At 50.7% G+C, this 14,532-nt stretch overlaps 1 protein-coding gene across 14 annotated transcripts in view; it reads left to right on the top strand.

Moving 5' to 3' along the window:
- Positions 1-14,532, top strand: part of ENOX1 (ecto-NOX disulfide-thiol exchanger 1) — a 603,118-nt gene that overhangs the window by 514,207 nt on the left and 74,379 nt on the right. For all 14 annotated transcript variants that reach the window (XM_051850654.2, XM_051850652.2, XM_070048766.1 and 11 more), the window contains one exon: positions 11,459-11,643. In XM_051850654.2, the coding sequence (XP_051706614.1) occupies positions 11,459-11,643 (185 nt within the window). The remainder of the gene's footprint in view (positions 1-11,458; positions 11,644-14,532) is intronic.

Here is a 14,532-nt window from a genome sequence, read left to right as displayed (position 1 = left end):
TTGATTGGAAGGAAGGCGTTTTTTGAAAATCGTTGAACATGGGTTTGAAGCCTGTCCCATCACCGACCTCCTTAATTCAATCCAGGTCACCTCATAAACTTACCCAAACAGCTCTTTTTCTCAATTAAAAAAAAGAGAGAGAGTGAGGCAGAGCTGCTTCAAAGCACTTAGAGTTTGATTAATAGCACTTAACTGACGCTTGGGCACTTGCAAGGACTTTGTAAGGAGCTGCTAGGAAGAATAAAACAGTGCTACCTGGAAAATGATTCTCATCAGAAACTCCAAACAAATCATTTTAATGAGCAAAGCAAAACTGCTTGGGGGTGTTTCTTGGCTCTTTTGGAGTATTTTAATGTCTGAACACTCTCTCCCAAGGAAGAATTGCCATAATTTGGCCATCCAGTGTATAAAAAACACGCATTCTCCCTGCCCAGGGACTTGGAGACAAGAAATGCTGAATTTGTGGAGCCAGGATTGGGAAGCACTCAAACTCCAGGGCTGAGAACAAGCAGTGAGGCAATGTATCCAGCTGAAGAATGTGGGTGAAATACCGAGGATCCTGAGCAGAAGACTAGGGCTCCTGGTCATGGTTCCTTCCCACTGCCAGGGTCTGCCAGAGGACCACAGAGGTCACTCCGGCGCTCTTTGGAGGAGAGGGCCGTCAGGATGGTGAGGAATGGCTGTGAGAAAGGAGCCTTCCAGGGGGAGAACCCAGGTCCCTGGGCGCTGAAGGCCACGCTGGAGAAGTGAGGCCAGAGCCCACCCTCAGCATGATGTCAGTTTCCTTCCCAGTCAGCCTCAGAAAATGCCACCCCTTCTCTGAGCCTGGTGGCGGTGATGCTGGGTTCATCCTAAGAGAGCTTTAAACCTGGATGATGTTGTGAGAGACAGCCAGTGAAGGAATTCACGGCATGTTGCAAAGATCCGGTTCTCTGGCACTGTGGGGAACTGTCACTGGTGAGCAAGAGGTCTCGGTGAGCAACTCACAGGCTGGGCTGTGTACAAGATTGACCTGGGGAACTATACAAACCCCCAGGCCCTGGGGGCTAATGTCCACACAGCTGGGCTACTCAGGTCCTGCTCTGGTGATTCTGATGCGCATAGAACTGAAACCCACCGTCTGTAACAGGATTGAGAGTGAGGTGGTTTCAGTCCAGCATGGGAGACCCAGGTGGAGGAGTCCTCTAATCAGCTCTGTGTCAGGTGCATTAGGAGTGTCCCCTGGGTAACTGGAAAATAAAGGGTGGTTTGGTTGGGGAAAGAGAGTGACCTAATATAGAAAACCGCGATGCGAGCCAGGCACAGAGTCCCTGCCTGGCTCTGTCTCCAGGAAACCTGCCAAGGACGGCTTCCTCATCCATCAGTGGGAAGAGGGAAGCAGGTATGTTGGGCTCTTGCCAAGCAGAAGAGCCCGTGACATTGAGCAACTCTCCCACAGTCAAGAGAGCTGGTCAGGGGGCCCCTGGTCAAGGGTGATTAGTTCCAGAGGCTCAGCCTGGCCTCCCCTGGGCACCAGCCACAAAGCTGCCACAGCAGAAACTTTGCCCAGAAATACGGCTGCGAAGAAAAGGAATGCGCGCCAACACCTAGTAGATCAGAACAGTGTGTTCTGGAGACGCTGCCTGGAGGATTTATGAAAGCATTCAGTCCCAATATCACCCCAGGAGAGGCCGTCAGTAGCATTCAGAGAGGCACGGCTGGATAGATGGATGGAATGCGAGCAGACACCGCAGAAGGCAGGGACGCCAAGAAGCCACGGAGGGTAAAGGCCGGAGAGGAGAAGGCGCTCTCGCTAATGGAGTAGCTGGGGGGAAAGACTGAAAAAGCCAGGTGCCAAAGAAATAATAATAATAATAATAATAATAATAATAATCATGGACAAGGCAGGGAGAAAGTATTAGGAAATGGGAAGCAGTCCCAAAAGAGAGAAAGGCTAGGGGAGTGGTTACAAAATGTGAGCATGTGTTAGGATCACCCTAGAGATTTGTTGGGATGCACATGCCCTGGGCCCCTTGCAGCATCTCCAAGTCAGAGGGTCTGGAATGGGTCCAGGATTTCTCATCCCAGAGCCCTCAGGGTGGCTCAGATACCTCGCCTGGCGAGCCCAGCCGGTTGCTTGTACCAGTGTCATCCTCAGTCCAACATGCTAAGATGGTGAGATGATTTCTGTCCCAGTGCCAGCCACAAATGCGTGTCCATAAACCAGTCTCAGTGTTGGTGACAAGGACAGCAGGAGGGATGAGACTTCAGACAGCCCAAATGCAAGAGCACAGTGCTGGCTCCCACTCACCAAGCTGCATAGTTAGGGTTTTCACAAGGTGCAAGTAATGGAAAATCCCCTATTCAACTCATCGGTGCTGTCTCAGGTATTTGGTGCTGGAAAATAAAGGCTTTGTGGAAGAGCAGTATTCCTTGGTGGAAGCAGTGCCTAGACCTGAGCACACACTTGCAGGCTGGGTCAGGCTTCAGTTCATGTTCCATAGTTTCCCCTTACTGTATGTGGTAGAAACACTGGTGCACACACATGTATGTGTGCATACATGTGTATGAATCAGGTATGGGAGTGTTATTTTGTTTTCTTTTTAAATAATATTTATTTATTTACATATTTGAAAGGCAGAGTTACAGAGAGAGGTAGAGAGAGAGAGAGAGAGGTCTTCCATCTGCTGGTTCACTTCCCATATGGCTACAACAGCCATGGCTGGGCCAGAACAAAGCTGGCTCCCATGTGTGTGTAGGGGCCCAAGCACTTGGACCATCCTCCACTGCTTTCCCAGGTGCATTAGCAAGGAGCTGTGTTGGAAGTGGAGCAGCCGGGACTCACACCAGTGCCCATATGGGATGCCAGCATCGCAGGCGGTGGCTCTACCCACTACACCACAGCATCACTCCTGTTTAAGAAACAGAGATGCTTCTCTCTTTGGACAAGAACAACTACTAGTTAGGGTGAAGTGACACAAAAGAAAACCCAGTAGTGGGAGGGTGTGTAGGGCACTGTGCGGGGGAGGTGTGCCGTCCGAGGGCACCTGCAACCCCTGCGAGGGGCTGCTGTTCCTAGAAGCCAGTGTCATTTGGTGATCTCCACTGGTTCAACCATGGCTGGCTGCCCTGAGACAGAATCTCCAAAGCCTCACTGTATGTCTTAGAAATTGACCAACGGATTGAAAGTGAAAAACCAAAGTGAAATGTAACCTAAAGTAAAGAGAGTGGGGAACAAATGCCCTCCACCCCCTGTTCTTTTTATACGTCCTGCCTGGCTTTGGGGCTCTCTAAGAAGCCAGCCTCTTCCCTGTCCCTCTGCTGATCTTGCCCTGCCAGCCTTGGCACCTTCTCCTGGGCACGGCTGGGTCCCTGGTCAGGGCAGGTGCCCCTGTGCAATGCCCCTGCCCCCAGTGCCTGCTTCCCCTCAGCTTCTCTAAGTGTGAGTCCGACTTCAAGGCCCAGCCCCATCCCATCTTCTTCCAGAAAGAACCACCTGCCTCCCCACCAACTCTCATTTCCCAGCCAGAAGGCCTCCCTGCCCCCTTCCTCTGCTGGCCAGGAGCACTGTGGGCAGGGCCCCTCTGTGCTGCCCCTCCCTGCCACTGGGCTGGAAGCCACTGCGCCCTTCCCCACCCAGCAGAGCATCCTTCGGTGACGCTTTAAATGACAGACTATTGGGAGAAGTGGGCATGCCTCTTGGCTTTGCTCCTTTTCCTCCGAGGAAGCCGGGGGCGGCTGCGGGAGGTGTCTAAGGATAAGCATGTCGTGGCGGAAGTGATAAGGCAGTCATGCGAATTCTCAGTGCTGTCAGCCGCCCAGCACCATTGGGGCAGACTGCTTGGTCAGGAAGACAATGTGGAAGGAAGCTTGAGGACTCCCCCCGAGCCCCTCGGAGTCACCTGCTGCCATTTGCGCCTCCAAGACTCACGTTGAAGCCATTATAATAACAGGATCCCGCTTCCCTGCCTTCCCCAAATTACCCTTATTCCACTGCCCTCACACAAGGCTGGAAATAGACACTGCCTTGTGCGTCTGTTTAGCTCTCCCTAATAATAGCTAATGTGCAGACTATAATACACACTGCAAATATAAAATGCTATGTCAATGCTAAGTTGTAATAATAATAATCCTGCAAAAATGTAGCAGAAGGAATTTCCATGAGCAATTTGAGGAAGATTGCTGCTTCAGTGGTGACACAGGTATCACTGAGAAACAGATCAATTGAATGTTGTTGGTAGTGTAAGTGCTGGGTAGCAGCAGACGGGCTGCCAAGTAGACATGACACAATGCTCTCGGCTCAGGGCTTGGCCTCTGGGGACTCTGACACTTAGAGCACCCTGAAGACCCTACAGCCTTTGTTTGGTCTCCTGGCGGGTGGTGAGGGTGCTGATCCCCATCTCTGGCCCCCCTCAGCACGCTGAGAGGAGACCCAGGGCACAGAACTCTTTAGGAAGAGGAGCGTCTGTCCTCTTTCTTTGAACTAAAAGCACAACACTTAGAAAATCAGACGTGGTTCAGGTGCATGGCAGAAGCACTGTACAGTTGCTTCTTCGGGAGTTCCTAGATGAGCCTGAGTCTTTAGGCATAATGCTTAATGAAGTCTCATTTTTAATTAATGTATTTGAGAGAGTAAAAGCTCCCATCACCAAAATGGCACGGACGAAGGTCCAGAGTTGGGAGCCAGGAACTCAATCGAGGTCTCCTACGAGGGAGACAAGAACCCAATTACTTGAGCCCACAATGGCTACCTCCCAGGGCCTGCGTTGACAAGAAGCTGGAGCTAGGAGTGGAGCCATGGGACACGGTTGCCTTAGCTGCTAGACCAAATGGCTGCCCCATTAAGCTTTGTTAGCAAGCAAGGCTCATGAGCTCAGGCATCAGTGGTTGTCATCATGGCCATTTCAGGGGTGAGACACAGCAGGATGGAAGGCAGATGCCCTCTTTCTGGTTTGAGTCAAGTCCTCAAGGCTTCCAGAAGGGTAGGTTGACTTCCACTTGGATCCTCCCCAGATTTCTCCTGCAGGAAACACGCATGCATTTTCCAAAAATGAAATTGTCCTCTCTGCTTGCACAGCAGAGCCACTTCTCAGCAGAGCCGGAAATGAAACGTTTCCTCCTGTTTGGAAGCAGCTAGTGGCTGTGGTAGGGTCCCTAGCATCCCCCACCCTTGGGCTGAAGCATTCAGTTGGGCCTACGCTACCTTGAGGACCTTAGGTCAGTGAAGGCAGTTTGAGAGGCACACCCTGCACCAGTGTGAGAGGGTGCAGATAACATGGCCCACACAGCACCTGCCTGGCACCCACAGCATGGCAGCTGCGACTGCCACTCTTACTGCTCTTGGGGTTGGGGGAAGATGGAGCCGTGTCCAGTGCTCGGGACAGTGCTGGGGCAGAGCTGGGGCCGAGCTGGGGCCATGGGTCCTGGGTGCTGGCTTGGAACAGGACTCCCCACATGGGTGCGGTCTGGAGCTGGGCTTCAGCCAAGACGAGGTCAAGGAATACAACCAGAATGACAAGGCAAGCATGGGGTTCTTTCAGAAGTATTCGTCCAAATGAGCCCAGCGCAGCCCCAGCTCGGGAAGCAGGATGTAGAATAAGCACCTCGTGCGAGGAGAAGGCCTCTGGTGAGACCGCCACACCAGCCGTGTCAGCACCACCTGGCCCTAGAAGCATTGCAGATTGCTGGGCTTCACCCCAGACCCATCGAGGTGGCAGCTCCAGGAGCAAGGCCCAGATGTGTGTGTTAATTTGCCCACCAGGAGAGTCTAGTGCAGGCCACTGTTCAGGGAATGCTGAGTTAAGAGTAACACCACCCGCTGTGTCAGTGAGTCCCCAAATTTTGGTGACTGTAAAAAAAAAATAAAAATTGTAACTTGGGCCCAGAGTAGTCCAAGGCAGATACTCGGGGTGTGCGGGCCCCTTTTCCTCCTGGGGCAACTCAGTGATCTCTGGGAACCACGCAGACTGTGCAAGGAGAGGCACTAGTCTGGGCACGCAGCGTGCGGTCTTGGCCATGGAAGAGCGCCTGGAGACCTGACACTCCACACAGGGATTCACAGGCCCTGCGAGAGTCCCCCAGCCCCAGGGCTGGGACCACAGCTGCCTTTTGAAGGGGACTGGGGGGCATGGGCAAGGCACAGGAAGGAGTCCCTGAAGACACACAGAGACCACAGGGATGGCTTCCGGGGCTCAAGTCCATTACCATCCTCCTGGGCGCTGAACTTGATGGTGAGCTGCCTTCCTGGGCAGCAGCCCATGAAATCCTTGCCAAAGACTTTCTTTGTGCTTGGGAAAGAAACATACTGTTCAGCAGCGTAGCCCAGGCACCCCAGGAGGACATCCTGCAAAGTGTGGGGAGACTGCTAAACACAGTTCCCCAAAGACGCCGAGACTAACGGTTCTGGAGAAGAGCAGATCCTCTTAGAAACAATATGTTAAAGTGCCTTATTATTTGGCTACATTTCGCCTGAGCATGAAAAAGATATTAACACACTGTCAGCTTACTGGGACATAACCCAAAATAACTTACATTTTTCATATGTTGCTAATTATTTTTCTGAGGCTGGCTCAGACTGGTAAGAGAGAGATTTCAAGGCTTTTACCAGATTATTTACTTAAAGAACTTAAGCATGCCATTATCTGTTCCCATGGAAACACAGTAATACAGGAGACAGCGGAGGTCATTCTGACCATAATTAATATAAAGAATAATGGTTTATATGGACTCCAGTAAAGGATGCAACGAGACGCTGTGATACTTGAAACCTTTCCTTCAGCAATGTAATTTGATCTGTGATTCCGTCCTCATATGCTAGTGTTGCCTTTGTTTTTCCTGGTCTAGTACTAACTGTTTTTTAAGATTGATTGATGTATTGGAAAGAGTTACAGAGAAAGAGAGGGATGGGGATCGGGGGTGGGGGGGAGGGAGAGAAAGAGAGAAACCTTCTATCTGCTGATTCACTCCCCAAATGGCTACAATGGCCAGGGCTAGGCCAGGCCAAAGCCAGGAGCCAGGAGCTTCATCTGGGTCTCCCATGTGGGTGGCAGCAGCCCAAGGACTTGGGCCATCTTCCTCTGCTTTCCCAGGTGCATTAGCAGGGAACTGGATCAGAAGTGGAGCCGCTGGGACTTGAGCTGGCACCCTTATGGGATGCTGATGTCACAGGCAATGGCTTTACCCACTACATCACAATGCCAGGCCCCTAGTACTAATTTTTAAATGTGGATTAACTTTGTTTCACAGATTTTTCCCATGTCATTATTTCATTATTATTTCATTTTTGACCCAATGCTAAAAATCCAGTGTCTAGAAGCTTTTCAAAGCTCTTAGCAACTATAAATGCATGACTCCCTGGCCTCACCTTTCCTGTGTGTGCTACAGCTTTTTCCAGTGGTTTCTCAATAAATGACTGATTAGTGAACTAATTAACCATAATCTAAAGGCACCACAAGATTCAGCTGTGCCTTTGAAAAGTCACCAAGGGAAGATTTAATTGTGTTCAGTGTGCTGTACTTTCAGGCACCTTACTGTACTCTCCTTTCTAAACTGAAAATTGGTCATCCATGGTGGGTGTTTCTTAGCTGGAGGTTCCGTTTCTTGGAACACAGTGCACTCCTCAGGGATCCTTACCAAAAGATGCACACTGGGCCGGCGCCTGCAGTGCCAGCACCCCGGGTTCTAGTCCCAGTTGGGGCGCCGGTTTTGTCCCGGTTGCTCCTCTTCCAGTCCAGCTCACTACTGTGGCCCAGGAAGGCAGTGGAGGATGGCCCAAGTCCTTGTGCCCTGCACCCGCATGGGAGACCAGGAGGAAGCACCTGGCTCCTGGCTTTGGATTGGCGCAGCGCCAGCTGTAGCAGCCATTTGGGAGGTGAACCAACGGAAGGAAGACCTTTCTCTCTGTCTCTCTCTCTCACTGTCTAACTCTGCCTGTCAAACACACACACACACACACACACACTGGAGTTTGTTTTTAATTCTCACACCTGTTTGAATGGTGGGTTTGTTATGCCGTTTCTTAAGGATAAGCTTTTCTGTAGGGACAAAAAATAGTGCGCGACACCTCTCTCAAGAAATTTTAATTGGGTACAGTGTCCTGGAAAGAACCAGAGAAATCAAAGAGTTGGCCTTCCGAGTTTTGAATTTTTAATACACTGAGACATTACACCAGGTCAGATACACCTAGGATTTTGTCTGTTAGAGGATGAGTCCAGGCAGCCTGTGTGGGGGACCAGGCCAGGGCTCAGGGCTCCCGTGTGACACCGAGTCATGTCCATGCACAGGTGACCTGCAGTTAAGTGGAGTCGATCCACAATTTCTCACCCTTTAGCGGGTAACCATTTTACTGCCTCGTGAGAACCCAACTTTTTTTTTCCTGTAAATATCAAGCTTGAAATCATTTAATCAGGAATGTAAATCAGTTATATGCCCCAGTTATAAAAATGTTGATGAGATTGGCTATGGTATTGATTTTCTTTCTCTCTTTTTTATTTACTGATTTTGGGAGGGTGGGAGGTGGGGGTTGCAGCTGTTGTTTTTACGTGTGTGTAATACTATCACTTTCCTCTTCCAGGAGTTCGAATAGCATTGTATCCTGTTTGGCAGGCACCCTGGTCACTTGACTTAGCCAAGAATAAGAATTCTCAGCAGTATCATTCCATAGGCTTAGAAGAGGGTCCCTAAAATAATGGCTGGTGCACTTTCCTGTATGTATTCATGGTCAGATAATTTATTTAGATAATGTTGCTGGCACATGCTTTATAGCTGCCTGCATTTTGTTACACAGATTTCAGCATATCTTGCAGACTATGCAATTCATTTGGAAAATGTAATTTCCATCCCTGCATACTAATCGATTTCTTCACAAACACCTGCTATCAGTTATGATAATAAAAATGCCACTCTGAATTGAAAAAGGGCCAAATAGAGCTTCCTAAGGAAATGACTTAAGTGTCTTTGAATGCTACTAAATGTAGTAATGTGCCCGTGTGGTGCCAACACTTTTTTCGTCATTTGCATTTTTGGTGATTTTCGCCCCGTTGAGGGATCCCACTCTCAAAGGAAGCTTCAGAAGCGTTTCCTTACGGATCAGTAACCCAAGCTGTCAGGAGCTGAGATCTGAAGTTGGGCTGGACAGTGTTGAGAAAACCTGAGCATACACTCCTGAGCAGCTCGGGGTCATCTGTGAGTTCACGCGTACGTCCCTGAGCACTGTGAGAACTGGCTGCTGCTTGACTTTGTACCCTCCCGTACACCAAAGCAAATTCCCTTCCTTCATCCTTTCCAGCCTCCAGCCCGTTCCACGCACCACTGCTGAACTGATCTGCCTAACTCACCAATTTTGTTGTGTCCTTCCGCTTTCCCAGGAACCTTCAGTGGTTCCCAGTTGGCTGCTCCTTGAGTGTACCTTTCCCCTCCCCACCCCCCGCCCCCTGGACATGGCTCCTCTCTCTCTCACTGCCTCCAAGCAGACACTGGCCTTTGGGGTCTAGCGTCTCTTCTTCCCGCCCCAGCTGCTCTCTCTTCAGCGTCCACCCCTGGGCTCGTACTGCTGCTCTTGCTCCTGACCGAGACACCCTGCCCCCATGCCTGGGGTTTTCCTCTTCCGCAGCCCTCTCTTGTCCCTGCAGTCTTCCTTTTTCTCTCTCTTTGGAACTCTTACAAGATGCGTTCCTTCTTCATGAAGCTGACACCAGCTTGTTTATTCACCCAGCCAACATTGTCGGTGCTTACTCTATGCCAGGCATCACACTGTTCTCTCTTCCTTGGAAGGTGTTAGTTTCCTTTTAAATATGTCATTGTAAGCTCCTTGAGTGAGGAGGCGCATTCCTCCTGCTCTTTTTGAAATCCAGCATTGCCCCGACAGGTGTGGGCATAGGAAAGTGTGCAGTCCATGCTTGTCGACTGGTTGGTCCCTGATGATCACAACTTTTCTGATTGTATGTTCTGTTTGATGAGTAGTGTTTCAGTGTGTATGGGGAGGGGGGAGAGATCGCCATTTTGCAAAGTAGAATACCTTCAAACGCTCAACTATAAGATAGTTAGCATAATTTGGTGTTGCCTATTTGAGGAGAGAACTCTCTGATGTCTCCGTGCACCTCAGTAAAGCCGTGTCACCCTGCACTTAGTGTGAAGGCAGAACATCAGGAGGCTGGCCTCCATCTGGCCCTCCGATGCTGGGTGTGGGAAGCAGTGCCTGGATATGGTATGTGCCAAGAGCCTGGTGTGCTGTCGTCTCCATCCACAGCCTCGACTTGCAACCAAGACTTATAACTTTAAAGCAGTTTATGGTAATAAGCGCTTCAAGTTTTCCTTCATTGTTCTCTTGCTTATAAAGGTTGTCTTCATTTTCTCTTGCTTCATTTTCCTGGGGAGGGGGGATGTCTGGGGACACTGTGTGAGAGCAGCAAGGGGACACTGATGTGAGACTGGCTTTGAACAGTGTGCCACGAACCAGCGACACACCAACTGACAGCAGCACGGAAACTGAGAGCAAAGACAGGTGCCGCCCGCCTGGGTTTAAAGACTTTCTGCTGCTTGATGGGATTGGTCAGTCATCACACTGCTCTGCCTCATTTCTCTCCTTTGTGAAGGTGGGCACAGCACAGCATCCACATCTTGGCTTGGTGGAGGGCCCGAGTTGGTTCCTGCGAGGCTCTGGGTCCAGCGTCTTTTACCTCGCGGGTGCCCAGCAAGCTCTTGTTATTGGAGAGGCCGTTGGGCGACATGGTGGAAACTAGGGGAAGGGCTCCCCCATCATCAGCCCCGGTTTGCTTTTCACACTTCCCTTTGGTTCAGTCTCTGCTGTTTCTGCGGCTGTGAGATGGGTAAGGCCCTGAGCTCACTGCCTTGGTTTCTCAGTAAGGTGGAGATGCAGATGAAGTCTCAGTCTACACCTAGAGAATTGTAGGTTTCAGGGGGAGTATGAGAGTCACCACTCAGTCTTCATAGGGAAGAAGAGGTTAGTCTACTGGTGAAACAGGTGGAATAGAATTTGTGCCGTGTGTTGCAGTAGTAGAGCAGGAAGGAATGGCGTGCCTCTAAATCCCTCCGTCCCCTGGGCTGCTGCTCCTGCCTGAGTCTACAGACCCGCTGGTCACTGAAAGGAAGGCCCACTCCTAGGAGCCACAGGCAGCCCTGTAGAAAGGGAGCGGACAGTCGAGCATTAGCAAGACTCGTTGCCTGGAGTTCTGAATGTTGTCCTCACCTAGCAACACACAGCGGTTTCTGCGAGGGGTTGAGGTCAAGAGGTAAGAATCTGGAAAGAATTAGTCCTGGGCCCACAGGAAACATTCATACCTCAGATGGGACAAATAGGAAACATAAAATTCCCCAAAGAGGCAACATACACTAAGCGAGAAACACGGAGCCCCCAGGTAAGAAGGCCTCGCGGTTCTGTTTCTGAGCTGCTAGGAAGGTGGGAGAGACTCCCCTTTGCCGGAAGGGCTCTCACCTGGCACCCGTTCTGTTTGTCCTTTAGCCCTGGCTGCGCAGGCCTACGCCCTGAAGGAAGAGAATGACAGTCTTCGCTGGCAGCTGGATGCCTACAGGAACGAGGTGGAGCTGCTCAAACAGGAGAAAGAACAGCTCTTTCGCACGGAAGAAAACCTCACCAAGGACCAGCAGCTGCAGTTCCTGCAGCAAACCATGCAAGGCATGCAGCAGGTACCAGCCCAGATCTCTCTCTGTATAATTTCTCCTTGTTTAGATAAAGGAGTGCGTGTATTAAGTGGAAGTGACTTGGCAGCTGTATGCGGGCAAGGGTAGACTTGAAGAAACAAACACCGGTAATGAACTCCAGAGAAAGGGACAGTGCTTATGACTGTGGGTGGAAGGGTTGAATCTGGAAGAAAACCAAGCTAAAGAAATGAGGCGGAGGACAGCAGCCTGGAGGTAGGAAATAAAGGCAGAGAAAGTAGGGGATTGAAAGGTTGTGCGTGGAATATCACTGTAACCAGGTGGGTTGTCCAAGGGTGTTTGTCTAGCAAGAAGCGCCAGTGGAAACTTGGAGACATTGGTTGGAGCTGTCAGCAGAAAGGCATTTATTGGGTTTTCCAAACAAGCAGCAAGGGGAACTGGTGATCAAAAAACAGGCTCCCCGACCAGCCAAGAGTTACAAGTTTTGCAGGCCTTGCTTCTGGGGAGGCTACGCCTATTCAGTAAGTTTTAGGGAAATCTGGGGAGGTGGCATGGTATGCATGCTCAAAAGGCACGGGAATGCCCCTACATGTTCCATAGGTCCCCTGTTTGATTGGAGGTGGAGATTGGAGCGCTATAACCAAAGGAGGTTGGAGGGCCCATGTCAACAGGTGACACAAGCTCCTTAAATTGGCCACAGCTGAAGCGGCACTTGCACTTTGTTGATAAATGTTGGCCACTGACCCGTGTCTTCACCCAGGCAGCAGCCTCACATCTATCTGCAAGAGCCCCTGGCTGTTCTCAGCTGGGGTTTAGTCCAGGCTGGGTTATTGCCTTAGCAGGTGGCATGGCCGCTTCAAGCCCAGCGGACAGCCCATCCTTGCCACTGGTGTCGCCTGTGCTTTTTTTTTTTTTTTTTTTTTTTGACAGGCAGAGTGGACAGTGAGAGAGAGAGAGAGAAAGGTCTTCCTTTTTGCCATTGGTTCACCCTCCAATGGCCGCCGCGGCCGGTGCGCTGTGGCCAGTGCACCACGCTGATCCGATGGCAGGAGCCAGGTGCTTCTCCTGGTCTCCCATGGGGTGCAGGGCCCAAGTACTTAGACCATCCTCCACTGCACTCCCTGGCCCCAGCAGAGAGCTGGCCTGGAAGAGGGGCAACCGGGATAGAATCCGGCGCCCCAGCCGGGACTAGAACCCGGTGTGCCGGCGCCGCAAGGCGGAGGATTAGCCTGTTGAGCCACGGCGCCGGCCATCGCCTGTGCTTTTAATCACGGTACAGAGCAGAACAGTCGATTTCGCCAAAGCGGCTTTGTTTATCTTGTGTGCCTTCAGGCCAGTATAAGGTAAACTAGACTGTTTCCACTCCTGCCGGGCTAGAGGTAGGACGGAATCAGAGTCTCTGGACAGACTAGGGATCTAAGAAGTGTTTGTTGAGGGAGTGGATGCAGCACCAGGGTTTTGGGGGAAAGGTGACTCGAGCAACAGAGCAACAGCCGTGCTTTTGTTGAAGTGCGCCAGGCTTCGGCCAGGCAAGCTGAGTCTAAAGATGGGACTCCATGGCGTTCGTGAGAACGGAGGTGGATGCTGAGGACTGTGGGGCTGGGAAAAGGAATGTGCCCTGTGGGAATGAGGCTGAGGCGAGAGGAAAATTGGGGTGTTGGCCCTGGGTGAGTAGAATCCACGCTGGGCTTGTACCTGAAAACATCAACTGATGTTTGATGTTCTGAGGGTGTTTGGGCTATGAATAGTAAAACATGTCTTTATCACACATGAATACATTTAGGATTTAGTTATTTATTTGAAAGAGTGACAGAAAGGGAAACAGAGAGGGGGAGATGGAGAGAGACAGGGAGAGTGGGAGGGAGAGGGAGAGACTCTTCCATTCACTGGTTCACTCTCCAAATGTCTTCAACAGCTGGGGTTGGACCAGGCTGAAGCCAGGAGCCAGGAACTCCATACGGGCATCTCATGTGGATGGCAGGAACCCCAGTACTTGAGCCACCATTTGCCAACTCCCGGGCACGTTAGCAAGCAGCTAGATTAGAAGCACAGAGTAGCTAGGACTCAAACCAGTCACTCCTGGGTGTAATGCAGGCATCCCAAATGGCAGCGTAACCCACTGCACCAGAACACCTGCCGTAAACCTGAGTGTTTTTAAATGACCCCCCTGGCTGTACAAATCCAACCAGTATTTTCTGAAAGGAAAAAAAAGATTGTTTTTAAACAAGGGAACTATAGTAGGATAGTGAGAAGTTAAATAATTTATAGGATTTTTTAAAAATTCCCCCAGTCACATTTACCCCTTTCTCAGATCGGAAGCTTGCATTGCCAGCAAACTTTGTCTTAGCAGTTAGGGGTGACTACTAGAGAAGCATTGAGCCTAAGGGGAACAGGGACTGAGAGGGAGGGAGAGAGAAAGGAGGCATGAATCGGAAAATGAGCAGTCAATGACCAAGTCACTGAAATTACGCCTTAAACATCTCTCACTATTTTAAAGCAATTTTGGAGTCCTGGCTTTGAGTCCTCACTAGTTGATGTTCACAGTGTGTGTTAGACTAATCAGTGAGATTCAGAGGTCAGAGCCAGCCAGGAAAATGTCATTGAAGACATTGCTCAGGTCCCTGCACTTGGAAATGGCTGGAACAGCTGCCGTGTGGGGCTCCTGGGGTTGTCCATATGCCTCGACATTGGGTGTGTGTGGGAGCATTTGCCAGGATGACAGTCTGTGGGTGTCCCCAAAGAGCATGACGCCAGCCCCAGCCCACACGCTGCCGCCACGCTTCAAGTAACAGGCCCTCTTTTCCTCCGGAAAAGATGACGCCAACAGCTTTAGAAGTCGGCGAAACCTTTAAGGCTGTTGAAGATTGAAATCGGGGAGAAATCAGAGGCCATGAGGATGAGCCACTCCATCAAGAA

Source organism: Oryctolagus cuniculus, chromosome 9, assembly GCF_964237555.1.
Source record: "Oryctolagus cuniculus chromosome 9, mOryCun1.1, whole genome shotgun sequence".
In the NCBI taxonomy this organism is placed as follows: domain Eukaryota; kingdom Metazoa; phylum Chordata; class Mammalia; order Lagomorpha; family Leporidae; genus Oryctolagus; species Oryctolagus cuniculus.
Note: the sequence above shows the minus strand (reverse complement) of the source record. Positions and strands in the feature narration are given on the sequence as shown.